The following is a 20121-nucleotide window of genomic DNA, read 5'->3' on the forward strand; positions in this document are numbered from 1 at the left end:
TTTATTCTTATCCTCTTAAGTTCCACCAAATTGCAGTTTCGCCTGCTTCTATCCTGCGTACAATGTCTAACACGGAATCTTCAGGTCCAAGATTAAGTTCGACATCCCCCGACAGCATCAGTCGCAACGAGACACAGAAATAAGCATGAAGTCGCACAATGCGGTACGCGCACGCTTGACACTGTCACAGAACTCAATTGGGCACGACACCGCTATTAGACTGCAATTATTACACTTAAAACCGCTGGAATTGTCCAGGTAACTAACCTGTAACAACAGAAGCAGTGAGCGTCCCATTGTCGTAGCGGCGTCGTGCCCAGCAGATAGCGGTTGTGGCGGGCTTTTATATCCCGCGCCGGATCCGATGTTCGTGCCGGTGCATTGCCCGCATTGCCCGGTGGTGATTCCGTCGTCAGCCAAAGCTGGTGTGGCATACCACACAGGCGCCCCCATGGTCTGAGGTAGATCCATGATTCCGTCGTTGACAGGGTTCGTCCAAGAAGACCACGCATGCGCGTCCAAGATACGCGGCACACCCACGGAGCCATGTTCAAGAAGAACGGTAGGACGGCAGGTCAGCCCGAACAGGAGGAACTGTAACAACAGAAGCGGTGAGCGTCCCATTGTCGTAGCGGCGTCGTGCCCGGCAATTCCTGCAGACTTCCGAGCATGCAGGGCACACAGCACGAGGGTGACGCTCTTGACCGCACCAACGGCATGGTTTCCGCATGCTGTTTTTACCGGAGGATGAAGATGGCTAGTTTACCCCACGTGAATAGCTGCCGCTTTCGCCCTGTTTCGAAGTACGTCAAGTGGATTGGGGAGCGGACGCAACTTTCTTCACACATGGCACTTAGTGGTGGAGCTCGGCTTGTTGCTGACAGACGCTCTTGATCTGGCGGACGGACTCAAGAGCCTTCTGAAGAGTGAGGTCTGCGTCGAGCTGTGGCCTCGCGGATAGCTGCTTATCTTTTATCCCAACTACGAGGCGGTCGCGCCCGAACTCTTCTCGAAGAGCGCCGAAATCGCAGTCTTTTGAAAGTGTATGAAGCGCAGCAACGAAATCTTCGGCCTATTCACCGTATTGTTGCACACTGGTGTTGAATCTGGCTCGTTCAAAGATTACGTTGCGTCGCAGGATAAAGTATTTGTCGAACTGCTCCGCGACTGCATCGAATTTCTTGGAGTTCTCTTCAGAGAAAGCAGAAGTGGCGTAGATTTCCTCGGCTTGCTCGCCCAGGATGTAGAGTAGCGCGTCTACTTGATGCTTCTCGGGCTTAACACTCAACCCTGAAGAGGTTCGGAAACGTTGAAATCTTTGTTTCCACTTCGGCCAATCGTTCAGCGACGAAAAGTTGAAGGCGTGCGGCGGTTTAATTACGAAAGGACGCTTTGGCCTCGAACGTTAAGGGTCACGTTGCTTGAGTACCGAGATGTGCGTATAGGGAGAAGCTCATCGGCGTTTCTTTGCTGGCATCGTCCTTCGCACGGAGGAGGACTAGTAGCCGATGTCCGCTGGTAGAACATGTTCTTCTGACACCATGTTGTCACCAGGAGGGAAGAGCGAGACGGCCAGACGAGGAGTCACTACGCACACGTGTAATGGTCTCCCAGACGTGTTCTATCTCTAGAAGAAGAGCACGCGCTGCCGGATCACCAACCACGCGCAGTCACGGTGAACTATGTCTCCCCGTTTTCACTAGATGGCAGCATGTACAACAGTCCCCGCCGGAATTGAACACCGGCACGCTGCGCGGGAGTCGAATACTTTACCACTGAGCGACGCAAGCGCGTGCTAACAGGCAGCAGAGAAAATGCCATATAAGCGAGCCCTAGGCAGGCACGCTGGTGCAGACGACGAGATGCGATTCAGACGAGGCACGCAATCAATGCGGTGATCTCGAGCCTCCGCCAGTATGGTGGCGCCAACTAGTTAAGGCGCCTGCAAACGCAGCGTGCCCGACATGCAAGTTGCATATAGCAGTTGCATGCTGCATGTAACTGGACCTGGTTAACTCAAGCAGGCTAGGTGACTATTTGTCATCAGTCCGTTTTGAAGATTCCAATAAACAATCAAGATCATCACGATCAACTAAAACAATAACGTGCCGTGCCACGGATCAAGGGATGTGAGATGTGTGCCACGTATTCTGGATACCTCTTCGTACTCGCAAGGTACGAACCGCTCATGAAGAAGCGAATTGTCGAGCTACGTGCGCGGCTACAACCAGGCATCATCGGGTTCAGCATACTGCTGTGCAGATAGCATTACAAGCCGCGGTTCACCGTCGACGCCTGGCGGACAGTTCAGACCGTTCTCATCGGAACGAGGCGAAGAGACTTTGCCGCGAAAACCCTGTTGTGCGTGGTGCCGAAATTGGACCTACTCTTGAGCCGTTCCACCAGCTTACGCTGTGACTGTGCTGCGTGTGCCGCGCTGGCCTGTGACCGTTTATTGGCAGAGAAATACGCCTGGAGAGCTGTGAATAAGGTTTTGATCTATCTTACATTCGTAATGGGCAACAGCTTCAACAGATGGTCACTAGGCTGATGTATGCGAATGATTAATGCTACTAGCAGAAAATGCAAGAGAGTTACAGAGACTTACGGATACGTGGGGGAATGAAGTGACGTATTCAAATCTTAGATATTAGCTCAAAGAAATCGGAAATAATGATCTTTTTGGAGAGACACGTAATGCCATGGCATCAGATCAACAACAGTTCATAGCCACAGTAAAGCAATATAAATAGCTGGGTGTTAACTTAAACGATGAAAACACTTACTCAAACATATACCAATGTAATATGAGGATGAAAGGGAAGCGGAATGGAATAATCATAAAAGGTAGAGAACTTCAGGGTTACAGTAAATATGAGGTGCTCCCAGTAATTTAGAAAGGAGTAATAGTGGCAATGCTGTTGTTTGCAACTTCAATTCTGTGCCTAAAATCAGTGATCCTGTCGGGTTTAAAAGGATAGCAAATGTGGTTAGTCTAATGTCATTGGGGAGCTCACGGTAGTATAACACAGGAAGCTGTGCAGGGTGACATGGCTAGGGCTGTACTTTGAAGTCACAGAAGCGCAGTGTAAAACACGTTTTGAAGAAAGGCGCAGGTACATGTAATAAAAGAAATATGTGGTTAAAGTGCACAAATATCTGTACTTGAAAAGCGTGTACACCGTTTGGAAGAAGAGGTCAATACGTTTGGAAACCAGGTACAGTACTATTGAAAGTGCATATAATCACCAGTAGTCAACAAAAAAAAAACAAGAGTTAGTAGAAACAGGTGCGAAGAATTGGATGCAAACAAAATACAAAAAAAGCATGAGAATTTACGAATGCGACAAAAGTAAATCAGGCGGCCAAATCTGTACATTAACACAAAGGGCAGTGCTTTTGCTGTACCTAGCCTGAGCTAGCTGCTTGAGGAAACGAAACACACCGGAGTAAATATTGGCAACTGAATCAAGCATGTGTCTCCTGTAGCTAAGTCCGAAAAGGTATCAAACATCGTAATGGAATGCGTAGATGTTCTCCCAGCAATACCCGTAGGCAACGACACCCATCCGGAAGCACTAGGATTTAAAGCGCGTATAAGTATTTACTGGTCGGCAGTCGAGATAAGAAAAAACAACTTAATATATTCGCGGAAAAAACGAAAGGAAGAGATTGATAGCACGAAAGTCGGTGAAACAATTGTAGACATAGAGGTTTCCATGGAGAAAAGATCAAAGAGACATATGCGGAATGCTAGGCTGTGATAGATGTCGTGAAACATGAATGGACGAACCAGGCTAGGTGATTGCTTGTCACCGCGCCCTTTGAACAGTTATGCCAATAAAAATGATAAATCATGGCTATCATCATCATCATAGTCATTAGCATAAGGTGACATGTGAGGGGACCAGGTATGAAAGTTGAACGGCGACGCTGGAACGAATGCGCGTGCACCAAAACTATAATTGAGGCTATGGAACAGCTTGTACGATGGCCATTCCTTTAATCTCTCCGTTTGTTCGTTACGTTGCGCTTCCCGTCATAGCTATGAAACCATTTATTTTTCTCATGTGCTTTATACCTTCGTTTGTAAGTACCTGCACTGCACATAAGTGAAATTACAGCTGCACTTCGCCAAAATGACCGCTTAGTTATCCTGCGACTAAAAAACAGAATATCGAACACTTAATTTCACCTTTACCTGGACTATCAATATCCATGTGCTTCTTCCTGCTCGAGGTAAATTTCCCCTCTAGCACGGCTGATGTCCTGTCAAAAAGATGTGGCGTAAATTGCAGGAATAAATAGTAGTATATATATATTACATTCCCTTGCGGTCGTAGGAGGATCGTTTGAAAAAAATAGAATTATCGGTGATATTCAGCTTCAGGCCCACCTCACACCAAACATTAGGCCCGTTTGGTCGTGTTGTAAGTCCAGATGGGTTCATGCGTTGATAAAAACTGAAAAACAAATGAAGGCATGCGAATCAAAACTCTTAATTATGCCAACCTAAGTAACTGTGCTTCCGCTTAGTTATTAACGGCAAGTCTGAGAAATAAAAAAGCATGACATTGTCGCTTGCAATTCGCGAAAAAAATTTTATTACGTTCGTACAGCCTGCGTGGAGGCCGCTCCTTCAGTCAATTTATCACCAGCGCACTCAACAAATGGTTTCCAAGTTAGGCACACTTCCAATTAGAAACGTATGCAGAAAAAAGGCACGGCTGCATTTGAGATATGATTATACTTTCAAGCAGAAAGAAATGGCGGAGCACGAAGAGTTGCCCCTAGAGAGTGTGAAGATGTATATATGTAAAAGTTACAAAAAGGTGGTTTGAGCAATAAAAGAAACAATCACACATTGCAAATAAAAGATGATGACGTTTCATTATCGCGGCAATTCGGAGTGACGATTTCCTTCCGAAAATTTTTTTTGCAATTTGCAGTGGAGCTGGGAAGTGCGCTCGAGGTAAAACGGCTAGGAGTGTGCAAACACGGGACCAAGCAAAGCGCTACACAGAGGTGCTCCCTCATCATACATCTCACTTTGTCCAGTCCTGCCGCGGTTCAGCCCACCCTCTTCTGCATATGCTCTGATTATCGGCTGCTCCATGTATCCATTCTGCAGATCATGCAGCAGCTTATTTCGTGATATTCACCTCACTGCGTGCTTTCTCCCTCGCACTGGGTAGGATGTATTGGATGCCTAAGTATGGCGCACGCATTAGCGGCGCCCAGCGTTGCATTGTCAGAGTTGCAGAAGGGGTCCCATTTCTGTCGTGCCACTTAGCTATTACCGTTCTGCCTCGTCCATTAGCTTTGCCAGGTGAATTTTTCGCTTTCGATTCCCACGATACTTTCCCAAATCTTCTACCCACTGTGGCATGCTATCGCCTTTTATTCACTTTAACCCTTTCCCCAGCACAAGGTCGCAACTCGGTACTTCCACTGGCTATCCTTTCTGTCTTTCCTTCCCTACGGTCTGTCTCTCTCTTTGCATAAGAGAGACCTAACCGAAGTGTCGTGGAGACTCTCTCTTTTCACAGAGAGACGTAACCAAAGTGTCGACGCGTGTGGAAGGTATATTACATTAGAGACAATAATTTTTAAAATGCAGTATATTTTAGCCGTTGTAAACCTCTCTAGACCACTTCTGCACTTCATTAGGTCAAATCCGCAACTCTTACAATTTCACAAGCTAGCTATTGCCTCTGTGATGTGAAACATTTGAGAGTGAGACGCACAAGCTAGGTAACCGAACCTCTGAGGCTAAAGAATATAGCTTTAAAAAGAAATGTTTCAAAATTACATTTTCGCCAATAGAATAACGAATTCTCAAATCACAAGCTATAAAATATGCAAAAACATACCTTCCGTATATTGTAAGCCTTTTTTCTGAAGGGATTTTTTAGGCATTCCACCGTGGTCAAACAGACGGCAAACAGGAGAACCCAAAAAACAATATTATTCATGATCCAAAGGTTTGAAAATATAAGGCCACAGGTACAAACTTCAGCTACGGTTCGGTGTGAAGTAAGGAATTCTCGCTATTGCACTGATCGGTGAGATGACCTCAAAACAACTCAGCTATTGTGCACGTGGATATTTCAGAAGAGATGAAGCATCGTTTATTCTTGCTGTTCTCGAAAAAAATTGGGTACCGTGCATTTTGATCACCATCTTGAGCACACGTGCATTTTGAGCACACGTGTTAACAATATGTCGTTCTTGTACCATGTAAAAATAGGTGCCAGCTGAATACGCAGAAACTATGAGTCAGCTTAGCTGAAGAAAATTGTGCCGCATTGCGCCTGTTGCTTGTCGCAGGGATAGGTTTTAAATTTTTGAGGGTGTTTGAATCTGTTTTAAGAACTGATGTTAGCGCTGCTACGAATCGCATTGGAAAATCAGTGTTGCCGCACGTAGAATTTTTTATCGCCAAAGTGACTTTTCCTCTTTCAAGCTAATAAAGATATTACAGTCACGGCGACAGATATTATCCTTGTATACTACATCTGCCGCTAAACACATGTCAGTTCGACTTCGACGGCACCTCTCTGGTTAGACGGCGGGTATGCGCGGGAAAGCTGGTACTAAAATAGCGAGACTGGCCATTTTCTCCTAATATTCTAAAACACGATTTCGCACTTACCGCTGCTGTGCTCTTGCTTAAATTCACAAAAAACATTGCAATTATTCGTCTCGGTCGTTTAATATATTCTTTGGCATAGCCGATTGACTGGTTTCTCAAGATAAATGTCAAAGCCCCTTTCTTAAAGAAAGATGGTTGAACGCGAAGCTTTCTCCCATGCAGATTGAATCAAAGTCAAAGTCCAAAGCTAACGACCACGCAACGAACCTAAGAAATGCTGAGCGACCCGATGCGATGCATATGGGATTTGACTGCTTGATTAGGATTGTATTTGTTGAACGTTGAAGTTGAATGAAGGCACATTTCGTAAAGTTGCAGCGCCTTTATTTTAGATCATGTGGCCGTTGATTAAACGCACACACTCACACTTTCACCGACGACTTGCACATTATTGCCTTGTGATCGCTGTGGTAGATGGTCAGAGGCTCTGCTGTTGCCGATACAAGGGATCGGCCTTACGGGCACGATGGCGCTCGCGCTTACGTTCGCGTACGGCAGCCTCTTCTGCCGTGGGCTGCACCCGAGGCCTACCCATGGTGATGGCCGGGAATGCATTGCGTGACGCGCGTATTGCAATGCAGATATATACAGTTCGTCTGGGTAGCGTGCCGTTGCAGTACCCATTGTTCTTATGGGCAGAACTTCGAATACAAACTGTTGTACGTATGCCGTGTGAAATTGTTCTATTGTGTGCGCAGATGCGCAGATCGTTCCATTGTATGAGTTGGCTTTCCTGTAGTGTGTTTTCGCCGCTCACGGACGAATCAGTGAGACATAGAAAGCTTCGCTTTAAAAACAGCAAGTTCGGCTTCATCTGTGCACCTCGCAACACGTATCTGGAAACATGAAAGCTATAACACTTACGGCGTCTGTAGTAAAGCGAAGCAATGCCTTCAAGATTATTTTTTACTATTTGCTCCGGATGAGCAAATGAGCTGCGTCCTGCAAACCTATCGAGGACGACTGCACGATAGTGTCCCGTGGCAGGACGCAGCTCATCCGTGAAATAACTGAAGCGTAGATGATTGCAAAATTGGGTGATAAGTGCGTTAGTTTCCTTTCACTGGCTCTCACAGAAAAGGAACTAAGTTTCGTGGAGGCGGCATTACTTGACTCATAACTACGTGACACGAATGCGCATTCCTTTTTTCTCCATGTAAGCGCATGCGCAGTCTATACCGCTTCACATATATAAACCGAATCAGTGACACAATAAATTTAGTTGAAAGTTTGCGCTTGGTGTGTGTTCTTCTTTTCCCACGTCCGTGTCTTTTTGTTGCGCAATAATACTTGAGTAATAGAAACTTGGAGGTGAAAGAACCTCGCGAACAAGTTAGGGACCGCGAAAAAAGCGATGTAAAAAAAATGTTAAAGACAGAAAGAGGGCAGTAAGGATCAGAGAGCAGACGGGCATCCAATCTACACCAGTCACTAGCATTCGTCAGTTATTGCTCGTCATAATCAGGTTGTCCTATCACAAGTACAGAAATAGTGAAGACTGCCGGCACATTTACTTACTGTTCCTAATTCGTTTCGTGGTGCGCTAGGGTCTAAGGTTGCCACAGCTTTCCATCACGTCTTTTCCTAGTCCAAATATTCTGAAGCAACCATTTAGTGGCACCAAAAAATGCTAGCTTCGCGTTGTTCCACCACATCGCATCACTACAAGGGGATTCCCAGAATCTGGATAATGCCGTGAATTATTTTACATATGAAACACATGGCCCAGATTCCCTGTTGAATTTATGGATTGGGAACGTTTGCTTGTTTTGACGCACCCAGCAGTCACTCAAACACAGCCACAACTTCTTAGTGCGGAGGAACCTCGACGAGATTAGCACTTTCTTATAATGCGATTATCACTTTTTGGGTACTTCCTGTGGTTTTCGGGGACTGACTGTTTCGTTGTCCATGTGTCCAGCCATTTTTCCGCCAACCTAGGTCACGTGTATTTCACGGTCGAGTGGGTCGAATGGATTGCGGTGGTGAGGTAACAGGGTTCAAAATGAACCACCGGGCCAACTTGGGTCGCTTGAGTATATGGCACGGTATATGCATGTGCCGCTCTTCAAAAACCTTCTTCGCGGAGATATGGGTCGTCGGAGATGCAGCATCATATATATGGCAGTGGGTATGCACCCTTCTCTTGTGAAGCTTTGATGTTAGGCAAGTACTTCCCTCAACGACCCGATGTCCAACACGGAGATTACACCGGTGAGCCAAACGCGACGCTCGATGAAGAATTTCAGGAGTCAGAGATCTGCACAGCTCTCCACTACCTTAATGGCAAATCAGCACCCGGTCCCGACAAGGTTACGAACAAGACCCTACGAAACCTCGATGATGTCTTGATCACCGCTCTTACGGCATACGTCAACAAATGCTGGCGAGCGGGTCGCATCCCAGAGGCGTGGAAATGCTCTAAGGCAGTCGTGATACCGAAGCCAGGCAAGCCGTCCAGCCTGGATCACTTGCGGCCCATTTCCCTCACATCCTGCGTTGGCAAGTTTATGGAGCATGCATTCTTCCCCCGTATCAACCACCACCTCGAGGACACTGGAGCCTACCCACCCACTATGGTGGGCTTCCGGTCACACCTCTCCACTCAAGACGTTATGTTTCAGCTCTACCACCAGATCATCAACGACCCAATTAGCGGCACCCGGGCCATCCTTGGCCTGTATCTGGGAAAAGCATTCGACAATGTTGCACATGCAGCAATCCTGAACCGAATTAACAAACTCAACATGGCCGAGCGAAGCTACAAGTACATCAGAGACTTCCTGTCGCGCCGCACAATCATCCTCGCGGTCGACAGCATGACATCCGACGAACATGCACCAGGAAGCGCCGGCACTCCTCAAGGGTCGGTCATATCACCGCTCCTTTTCAACCTCGTGATGCTGGGTCTCCCGACCTACCTTGACGAGATTGACGGCCTCGATCACTCCTTGTATGTAGAGGACATCACCCTGTGGGCCGACAAGGGCAGTGACAGTCAGATAGAAGGCACCTTACACGCAGGGGTCTATGCAGTAGAAACCTACCTCCAAGACACGGGTCTCCGACTATCTCCACTAAGATCGGAGCTGCTCTTCTACCGCCCGCGCCGCCGGCCTAAGCCTACCGGCGAATCGCGCCAATGTGAGGAAATACTCCTGTATACGCAAGATGGCTCCGGTATTCCCGGAGTCCCGAAGATACGCATCCTCGGCATGCATATAGCGGCCAACGGGTCAAACGCAGAAGCTATCCGCAAGATCGAAGGCAAGGTTACAGGGTCTACCCGCCTGATCAAACGCATTACAAACAAGAACACGGGCGTGAAGGAGGACAGCGTCATGCGCCTCATACACTCCTTCGCAATCAGTCACATTACTTATGTGGCTGCCTTCCACAACTGGAATGTCACCGAAAGGGAGAAACTCAACACCCTTATACACAAGATAATATCGCACTTGGCCTACCGGAGTCCACGAGCACTTCTCGTCTGCTACAGCTGGGGGTATACAACACGCTTGAGGGAATCCTGGATGCGCAAAGAGCCTCGCAACTCGAACGCATGTCCCTGACAGCCACGGGTCGGTACATCCTGCAGAAACTCGGCATCAATTACCATGCCCAACACGGTCAGAAACAGGCCATTCCACCCGACATCAGCGACGCGCTGATTGTCACCCCTGTCCCTCGAAACATGCACCCCGAACATAACGGGGACCGAAGCCAGGCCCATGCCAAGGCACTGCTGCGCTCCTTTTGTGGGAAGACGACTACGCGCTTCGTAGACGCGGCAGAGTACACAAGAACACCAGTTCACGGCGGTAATCGTAGACGTTAACCCTCGGCTTACGCACGCGTGTAGTATCAGCACGGAATACCCAGAAACAATGGAAGAGGTTGCGCTTGCGCTTACCAACCACCTCTGCCACGTAGTTCTTAGCGACTCACAATCCGCAGTTCGTAACTACGCGCGGGGGCGTATTTCCTCCGAAGCTCTTCAGATCCTAGGTAAGCTGGTCGACAGCACTTCCATATCACCGCGATCATGTGGTTCCCAGCGCACGTCGCCGTCCCCACCGACGATGGGCCCCCTAACTTGAATGAGAAGACACGTAGCGCTGCGCGATAACTGACCCACCGCGCAGAGTCTGAGACACCCTCTTCGAGTTCAGACCTCCTGGTGCGAAACACGCGAGAACGCTTAGTCAGATAAAACGATATCACCAAGCACTACTAGTTAGACAGGAGGATATTGCCCCCACCTCACCCCAAACTGAAACGCTGCCAGGCAGTCGTCTCGCGACAACTGCAGACATACACCATCCCCAGTCCGGTGCAATTGCACCACATTTTCCCCGCGCAATACCCGAGTGCTCTTTGTAAGTTATGTCAGGCAACAAGAGCGACACTCTCGCACATGTTGTGGGAGTGTCCTGTTATAGCAGCGAAAATTGCAGTAGCTCCGGAGGCTCTCACGTCGAAGTGGGCCGCCGCTCTGCGCAGCTCCAACCTCAAGACATAAGAGTGGGCAGTCCAGCGGGCCCGGGAGGCGGCGAGGTGGCAAGGTCTCGAAGTCCCCTCATGGGAAACCTGAGGCCGGGTCGTTAAACTTAGCCGGATTTTAATAAAGTTGTTTCCATCCATCCATGATGCTGACTTGGAGCAATGGGTATGAGCCACTCGGTCTGTGGTGCTGTTGAATAAACCTGTTCGATAGGAACTTGGGGTACCGCGCATGTGCCAGTAGCTGTTTACTGCTTTTGAGTGAATCTATTGGACGTCAACACGGGTAAATAGGTATGTGTCACTGGGTATGTGCTGTTCTACCATGATAAAAGTAGTCCTCTGGGCCTCTGCGGAACTTAACCCGCGCCACCTGGAGTCCCTACGACGACTCCGCTAGATGACGCCGCGTGTATAACGGGTGACGAAATTTAAAAAAAATTATGGGGCTTCACGTGCGAAAACCACCATCTGATTATGAGGCACGCTGAAGTGAGGTCCTCTGGAATAATTTCGACCACCTGGGGTTCTTTAAAGTGCACCTAAATATAAGTACACGGGTGTTTTCTGCATTTCGCTCCCTTCGACATGCGGCCGCTGTGGCCGGGATATGATCCCGCGACCTCGTGCTCAGCAGCCCAACACCATAACCACTGAGCAACCACGGCGGGTGTGTAGCGGGTGGTATATTCATAAGTATGCATCGTCACCTGTATATGGACTACGATTCAGTCTCAGAACCGTTTTACGACCGACTAGACCAGATTACGATATATGACCAAGGAACAGTGACGTAAGACAGGAAGCAACAGAAGCAGAACACATAAAACTAAATGAAATGCAAATATCTGAAGTATCAAAAAGCGTAGAGAAAAAAAAGGAGTCCTTTCCTGCAGCAGTATGGGATTACAAGGAACTCTTCAACACCATGCAGCAGGAGGTGAACGAACACGGCTAAAAAATTGTTGGAGTGGAATGACAGAAGCGTGGCAGTGGTGGAACAAGGAAACATATCAAGCTATAGACAAACGCAAGCACTTGTCTTGAGAACATAGAGAAGCGGAAAGTTAGGATCACAGGGAAGGTAGGTCTAGTGTGTGTAGTGCGCGAGAAAATGACGTGGTTGGAGATTAAAAAGAAGAGATCGACAACGAGTGCGTGAGCGGAGGCGAATCCCGTGCTGAATGGAAGACAACGACGTCGAAGAAAGTCCGGCACGATAACGCGCAGCACAAAAAGACAAAATAAAAGGAAGAAGGTCCAATCACAAGAAACCACGGTGCTTCCAGGGGCCAATCGGGAAACTACGAATCGGCCAGACTGGCAGAAAAGCGAGGCGCACTAGCAGAGAGGGGGGGAATTCCACGAAGCGACACCAGGGGAAGGTCGGCCACCGGACCGGGAGATAAATACAGGCCGTCAGGTTCCGGGCCCGAGCTACCAGGACTTCACCCGACCGGGACCTATTGCCAACCCATTCCCGGGCATCGCCACTCCACCCGATCACAAACTGCTGCGCGAGGCCGGCGAACTTATGTGCCCGTGGGCAGAGTATGAGCAGTCGGTCTACGGGACCGAGTTCTACCGCAGCTGCCTTGCCAGAACGCCGCCGCCATCTGCCCGTGAGGCCAAGCCGCCTGCATGCCCTCTCCAAGCCGGAGCTCCCGCACTCTAGTCGCCCGTTCATCCGCCTACCACATCGACCTTTTGGTGAAACCAACGCCGCTTCTCTAATCGCCTCGTCTCCGCTTCTCCACATCGAACTGTTGTGTGCACTCACACTCGCGGCCTGCCCGAACTCGCGTGTTGTAGATACCATTCTAGCTCTGATTGTGTTTGTTGCTGTGATTGTTCGTTGAGTGTGTATTTTTGTGGGTTTCTTTTAACTCTATTTAAATTAAGAACTCTGTGTGCGTTTTTGAAACAAACGGCTTTGTCCTCAATTGGGTTGTTGGAGGCTCCGCCTCTGGGAACCGCCTGAAACAATATAGAAAGAACCTGCACCACAGTAGGTACTGCTTAATGGAATAAATATTGGGAAAAAAGAGTGGCGACGATCAAACTAGTGCAAGAAAAACTAAAACACAAGTGAAAGTTAACTCCCTGACATTTGCAAAAAAAAGAAAGGCTTGAAACATGTTTCTTGAACCTTGTGAGAGCCCTCGGAGCTCAAACTAAAGATTTGCAAACAGCTTTAAGTCAATATGATAACGTATTCGCTGGACTCGACGTGATGCGGCACATCAGAGACGTTATTAGGGATAACTTCGGCAAGAAGCAAAGCGCAGTCCAGACTCAAACAGGTGCAGCAACAAAGAAAATTGAGCGGTCGAAATTAGGAGTACAATGCTCTTGCAGGAAAAAAGCCAATTCCTCTAATAACATGGCTGCATGGTCCCATGAAATTTTAAAACAGCTAAGTAAACAGTAGGGTTCCAAGAGCGAGGCACAGCTGACTAATGATACAGAGCAAGTTAATAAAATGAAATCAAGTTCGCCTGCGTGGCGTGGAAGCAAATTGAGCCTTATCTATTAGTGAAAAGGTGATATTGCTACACGCGTGTGGTATTTGATTGTTTGACCGAGGCGCGCGGGCGCCATCACTCGAGAAAAGAAGAGGAAGAACGAGCTGGGCTCGCGCTGCGAACCTAACCGGTCAGCGCTGCAACGGCTGTTGTAAATACAACCAGTAAACAGTTGCCCGTCTTACTGACTCGTTCTTCGCGTAACATCGTGGTGGAGGTGGAACGTTCCCCGTCCTCGCCACGGAGCTCCGAAGCGGCCACACCGTCATCTTCTCAGCCATGGCTTCCGATGGAAACACCTCGTCGCCACCTACACCTGCGGTGCCTACCACAACGTACGTTACGGTTCCTAGTCTCCGTTATCCTGGGACATTCTCTGCCCAAAATGGCGTTGACGTCGACGACTGGCTCAGCATGTATGAGCGTGTTAGCCGAAGCCACCACTGGGACCCTACCATCATGCTTGCCAATGTGATATATTATCTGGACGGGACACCGCTTGTCTGGTTTAGCACCCATGAGGTTGAGATATCCACCTGGGACACTTTCAAAGAGCGGCTTCGCGACCTCTTTGGCAACCCGTCAGGTCGCCAACAGGCTGCGCGAAAGGAGCTTGCTACCCGTGTCCAGTCGTCGACAGAATCGTATGTCGTAACCACGATGTTACGCGAAGAACGAGTCAGTAAGACGGGCAACTATTTACAGGTTGTATTTACAACAGCGGTTGCAGCGCTGACCGCTTAGGTTCACAGCGCGAGCCCAGCTCGTTCTTCCTCGTCTTTTCTCGAGTGATGGCGCCCGCGCGCCTCGGTCAAACAATCAAATACCACACGCGTTTAGCAATATGAATAAGACCTGCACGTGCCGGCCACTTACAGTAACGTCGGTGATATATAGAATGACAATGCAACCCATAAAATTAGATTTGTCGAAGTGGGTGGAAAAAACGATGTACTGAGGGAACTACAGAACCGGTTCAGACTAGGCAAACGCTTAGAGGAAAATATCCTTGTAGTAACGCAATGCATAGAGATATCAGTCGGAAAAATCGACCTTTATAGACAGCATTCGACGCTCGATTTCGACTGTCCTAATTTTGGTTGTCTATGGGACAACCAAAATAAGGACAATCGAAATTTTGGACCCATTACAGGGTGCCGTTTAATAATTCGGACTCCTCCTGCAGAATAGCCTGTTTTTCGGCAATTGACTGGAACAGTAAGATCTATGTATTTCGTTCGATTCGTCACTTTGAGGCGACGTAATACCCCAGAAAGAAACAAAGAAAAGGTCTTTGAGGTGTGCTTGAAGAGTGGCCTCCGCAACGCGGATGCTGACTATGGTTGCGATGGCAAAGACAACAGTGCTTCGTATTACCATCGTTTAGGCTGTAGCAGCTGTAGATAATGGGGATTATTTTCGGTTTTAAGTGCGCTGTACTCAAACAAAAATAACTTTATTTAACAAAGCGTAGCGATTTCGGAAGTTCAACTTGTGTACTATAGGCGATGGTGAAGCGAGTACTTTAACATTCTCATAACACCGCAGCTTATAGTATATACCAGCGTATATGTTTTAAACCTGTAATTGACCTCCTCTGCAAAAAAATTGAACATGATCGACATTAGGATGATTAGAAATCTAATAAATCTGAAGTGGAAATGAAACAAAACATTGTGTACAACCTTTAATTTTTTATCAACACCACTGCAGCTTAGTATTGACGTCTTAAATATAGTATATTAGAATTATTTAACGAGCGAAAGAAGGTCATAAAAAGAGTTCATGATTTTACCTACCTGCGAACTTTTAAATTCTTCCTCTTTTGAATCTCGTATTTTCTCGCTTTTTACTTTCAGATAATGGAAATGGGCAGCCTAGCGTGCCTACCGGACGACGTAAGCATAATTGTATTCGCCTCTGCACATCCAACTGCCTGTTACTGTCAATGTCAATGCAGACCAAAAAATGTCGAATCACCTTAATATCGTATAAATTCAAGTTGCGTTCCTCAGGTCTTTGTGGCTTGGTCAGCTTTACGCAGTCCTGTGCGCCAGCAGTAAAAGCGAAATCACTGATCCTACAATCCTGCTGCATTTAGCTGTAAGCTTGAACCGACTGAGACACGTGGTCAACACAGAAGATAATGATGTCACGGCATTGCTCTCAACCCGAACTTATGGGGGTGGCTCGAAGAGAAGGTGGCCGTAGACAGAATTTATGGAAACCGATGAGCAATAGTTGCGATGGCTACCGGGAGCTGTAAACGCGCCCTGTCAAGCAGAACGAGCTAGAGTGTTCTTTATATCGCAGTTCATAATCGGGAGCAGTAGTGTTCCTCCCCTGCGCCAGAGGCTACCGTCACGGCACCACATTGCTCACCCTTGCTAGTGTTTAGCGCTACCGAAATCTTGTAGAATCCCGGTAAATTGAACTCGCTGAAGCGGCATTGCTGTCTAAACGAAACAAGAGCCTCTGTAATCTATTGTAAATTAATGCTTTCCTTATTGCGAACCCAAATTCTTTTGACACTCTATAAACAATAGCATGGAAGTGAGGTCTAACAGATTTTTTTCGAGACAGGCAGCACCTCAAATACCTTTTTGGTGACATTTGTCTTGTATCTGGGAACTCATTCTTAAAAAGTGGTGGGAAGATTCTGACAGGCAAAATTTCAGATGTTCTAATCTATTGCATGCACAGGCACGGGCACCTCGCGGCACCACCACTCGCCTCATAGAGAACCAAAATAAGGACAATCGAAATTTTGGCCGCATTACAGGGTGCCGTTTAATAATTTGGACTCCCCCTGCAGAATAGCCTGTTTTTCGGCAATTGACTGGAACAGTAAGATCTATGTATTTCGTTCGATTCGTCACCGGTGCCTACTTTAAACACAAACCAATGAAACCTGGTTAATCAAGTAGCCTCCAACCACGTCCAAACCACAAGAAAAACTAGGTGCTACACATGCTTGAAATATTTACCAGTGTTAGGAGGATGTATGATACTTTTATACACCTATATACACCTATATTTTGCGGTCCTTTGAGGCTTCCTTTATTGAGAGTCTACTATTCAAAACAGGCTTCAACAGAAAGCAGAAAGACTAAGAGACTGTGTACATGAGCGGGAGTGCATAGAAACCTTTGGGGAACCCATGTGCAGTCTGGGAATAGCAGAAACAGAGTTCTTTGTGGTTCTGGCTGAATTTTACGCAGGAAACCAACTCCGTCAACCGGAGATCAACAGGCATTGTGTGAAACCGACGCACGAAATGCGGGCGGAAAGTACAGGCAAAGGGCACTGTGAAAGGTTAGATACGATGATGTAGGGGACAGAGGGCAACGTTGGAATGTCATTGGTGCCGTTGTGGATGCCAGAACGCGCGTCAGTGAGCCACGTTCCTGAATGAGTATGGGCATGCGGGAGGGTCATGGCTAGTATCCTTCGTGAGGCGCGCGTTCTACCGCGTCATCTTGTATCGTCGACGCATGCTCGCGCAGAAGGGCGCAACTACGCGATTGGAGTCGAGGCGTTCTTCTCTTTGAGTCTGGCACCTGCAGAGGGAAAAGGCCGTGGATACGAGGCGCGCTGACGAATATGATAACGTCGTCGAACTGTATCCAACGGTAACAGTGTAGAATATTACAAATTTCTTTCTCCTCTTTGTCAATCAAAAATACTTTACTGCAGAACTGATCCCCCGCTGATTGCCGACGCTAACGCGAATAACAGTCGAGAAATGTACCGACAGACGCTGCTGCTGAAGTTTAGTTGAGTTGTTATTTGTAGCAATTCTGATACGTTTGTTGATTCGGCTATATGCCAGACTCCGCTATCGTTCCACTTTGCTGTGACCCTCGCTGACTAACCTCGACCTAATGTAACTAGGTATGACGACGACTGTATGACGCTGACGCAGTGACGAGGATGTCAATAGGGAGGAATGATATAGATGGAACGACAAAAGTGGATAACGACAACGGCAACACGACAATGAGATGTCCATTCTTAAATTAAGAAGACGACATGAGGAGATGACGACACTGAGAACGCGATGACTTAATGACTATAATGGCAGGACGACAAATGTGTGACGCTAACCTAATGAAGAAGGCATGGCGAAGGATGAATGATATCGATAAAGCAACGAAGGCGATAACGACGGAGTCAGTACAATGAGGTGTCGATTCGAAAAATTTTACGTTGGTATAACAAGGACACGGGGACCATTAGACGGTGACGGCAATGATGGTTTCACAACGACAGCACGACGACAAGCGGATGCAGAAGAGAAATTGACGATGTCAGGACCGAGATGGCAATACTAAGGTATAACAGCGAATGCATGATAGCGTGTGTGTGATGACAACGCAATGGCAACGACGGCATGACTGCGGCGGCATAATCACGATTGAATGATGACAGCATGGTTACAAGCACTGACAACAAAGTAATGACGTCAATGGACCGAAGAAGGTGGTATGTCGACGAATACGTGACGATAATGGGATGACCATACTGAAGCGATTACCATGGCGGAACGACGGCATGATGACGATGGCAGGACAATACTTTGACGATGAGTAAAAAAATTGGGCTGATCATGAAAGCATAGATGTCTGCAAATGTGGGTCATAGACGTTGGTATGTGCACCCTGATAACGTGAGCCTACCTCGAAGGTAGTTAAGCAAAAAAACCAATTCGACAGTTGGCTGCACATTCCACTCCCCTGAAACGAGGGATGCACCACCGAGGGCTACGCCCCGCCATATTCTCACACCCAGCTCGCTTAGAGACTTTGTCGTTCATCGACGTCAAATATAGGTTCAGTTGCCTTAACGGGCTCCTCACCAGACCACACAGCAAATTTTGGTTTCATGCTGGAAGTTACGTGCTGTCTGGGAGCGTTTTTGCAAAAAACGTATTCAAATTGGCTTATTATTAGTCTCATGATTTCAGGAGGCGAGCGTCACCACCGACACAGACACTCTCTCCAGTTGCGCCCGTCTAGCCTCCGCAAGCGATATTCCTTCCCAACGTTCTCACATATCCGATGTGGAGGATCCTGCGACGCATACGTCAAGCGCCCCACCTTCTTTTTTATGCGCAACCGTACGTGCCCCGTCCGTGAAATCGGCAACATTATGTTCGTCGCCGCGATAAAAGCGAGCGCTGGTGGAGGAATAGACCTGCAGGAGAGAGAGGGAAAGGAATTGTGAAGAGGAAGAGGCGCTATTTTCTGCAACCCATTAGGGAGCGCGAAGCAGCGACATGGGGAAGGAGAGGGGGTATAAACACTAAAGAGAGAAAGTCGAGGCGGACTCAGAGGCCTTTGCTGTCAGCGATAGCCAGGCGGTGCATTCACAAGTTGCACGACAGCATGTCTTCCAGGAACGTTAATAAGTTCGTATGTATCGGCCTCGCTGCACACAGAGCAGGCCGGAGATGGAGCCATGCCTTTGCTGTACCTCCAGGATCCCGTCCAGGAGCAGCCGATCCGGATGCGCTGCAGGAGAACCCGCTCCTTCCTTGTGAGACCGCGATCAGGAAGTGGGCGGACGCGTTGAGCGCTGGCGATGCGCCGATGCGGGTGGAGCGCTTTTAGAAGCTGCGGCAAGAGGTCTTGCATTGTCGAAGGACATTATGGCGGTGCTGACTGGTACAGTGGCGTGGTGTCCGGTCTATGCAAGGGCGTCAGCCCCTCGTTACCGTGGACGCCGAAGTGAGAGGGGAGTCATTGCAGCGACAGCTTCAAGCCACTAGAAACAAGGGCGCGAAGCCATAGAGTTTCATATTACTATAACTAGAGGGCAATGTGGCGCTGCGATCGTTCAACTATCATGGGAATGATGGGAAGTACAGGCTACGGATTGGTATTCTGTTGACTGGCCAACTAGTCTACAGGTATTTTTTTTTGTCAGTTTTGGTTTCGCTAGTTTTGCTCCAAGCGCAGTTGCTACAATCCGCAGTGGGGCAGTGCGGCGCAAAACTCTCGAGCTCTCTGTTGTTGTTCGGTCGCTCGAAGTAGCGATAGGGTTCTTTATTCTATGGCGATAGCGTGCTGAGCTAGCGGCTGGAACGATGCTTGTGTCGCGGCGTGTTGACGAAGCCCTGACGAGAAAGCGACGGCATCGTAAAAGGTGAGAGAACGTGTTTTGACTGTTTTGACCCTGCTTTGTTAAGTGTGTTAGGTTGACACCATAGTGTTAGCCTCTTTATCAAACTTCAGAAGAGCGAAAAGAAGGTAACATACAAGCACAGTACTCACGGGATCGAATCCCGGCCACGGCGGCCGCATTTCGATGGGGGCGAAATGCGAAAACACCCGTGTACTTAGCTTGAGGTGCACGTTAAAGAACCCCAGGTGGTCCAAATTTCCGGAGTTCCCCACTACGGCGTGCCGCATAATCATGTCGTGCTTTTGGCACGTA

The 20121-nt window shown here is 48.1% G+C and overlaps 1 protein-coding gene and 1 long non-coding RNA gene across 5 annotated transcripts in view; one reads left to right on the plus strand and one right to left on the minus strand.

The window, feature by feature from the left end:
• Positions 1 to 7207, minus strand: part of LOC119457340 (uncharacterized) — an 11875-nt gene extending 4668 nt beyond the window's left edge. Inside the window, exons 1-3 of one of the 2 annotated variants that reach the window (XR_007468048.1) lie at positions 5874 to 6098; positions 4326 to 4463; positions 4202 to 4269 (exon numbers count right to left, since the gene is read on the minus strand). Coding sequence is in view for 1 of the 2 variants with exons in the window: in XM_049671270.1 (XP_049527227.1) it covers positions 4202 to 4269; positions 4326 to 4463; positions 7022 to 7044 (229 nt within the window). In the remaining variant the exon portion in view is untranslated. Of the gene's footprint in view, positions 1 to 4201; positions 4270 to 4325; positions 4464 to 5873; positions 6099 to 7021 lie in introns of those variants that run through there. The other variant, XM_049671270.1, reaches the window with a different exon arrangement.
• LOC125946994 (uncharacterized) overlaps positions 1 to 20121 on the plus strand; it is a 36101-nt gene that overhangs the window by 8039 nt on the left and 7941 nt on the right. For 2 of the 3 annotated variants that reach the window (XR_007468054.1, XR_007468053.1), the window contains exon 1: positions 19514 to 19830. This is a non-coding gene — a long non-coding RNA (uncharacterized LOC125946994). Of the gene's footprint in view, positions 1 to 15542; positions 15582 to 19513; positions 19831 to 20121 lie in introns of those variants that run through there. The other variant, XR_007468055.1, reaches the window with a different exon arrangement.

This window comes from Dermacentor silvarum, chromosome 7 (assembly GCF_013339745.2).
Source record: "Dermacentor silvarum isolate Dsil-2018 chromosome 7, BIME_Dsil_1.4, whole genome shotgun sequence".
Classification (NCBI taxonomy): domain Eukaryota; kingdom Metazoa; phylum Arthropoda; class Arachnida; order Ixodida; family Ixodidae; genus Dermacentor; species Dermacentor silvarum.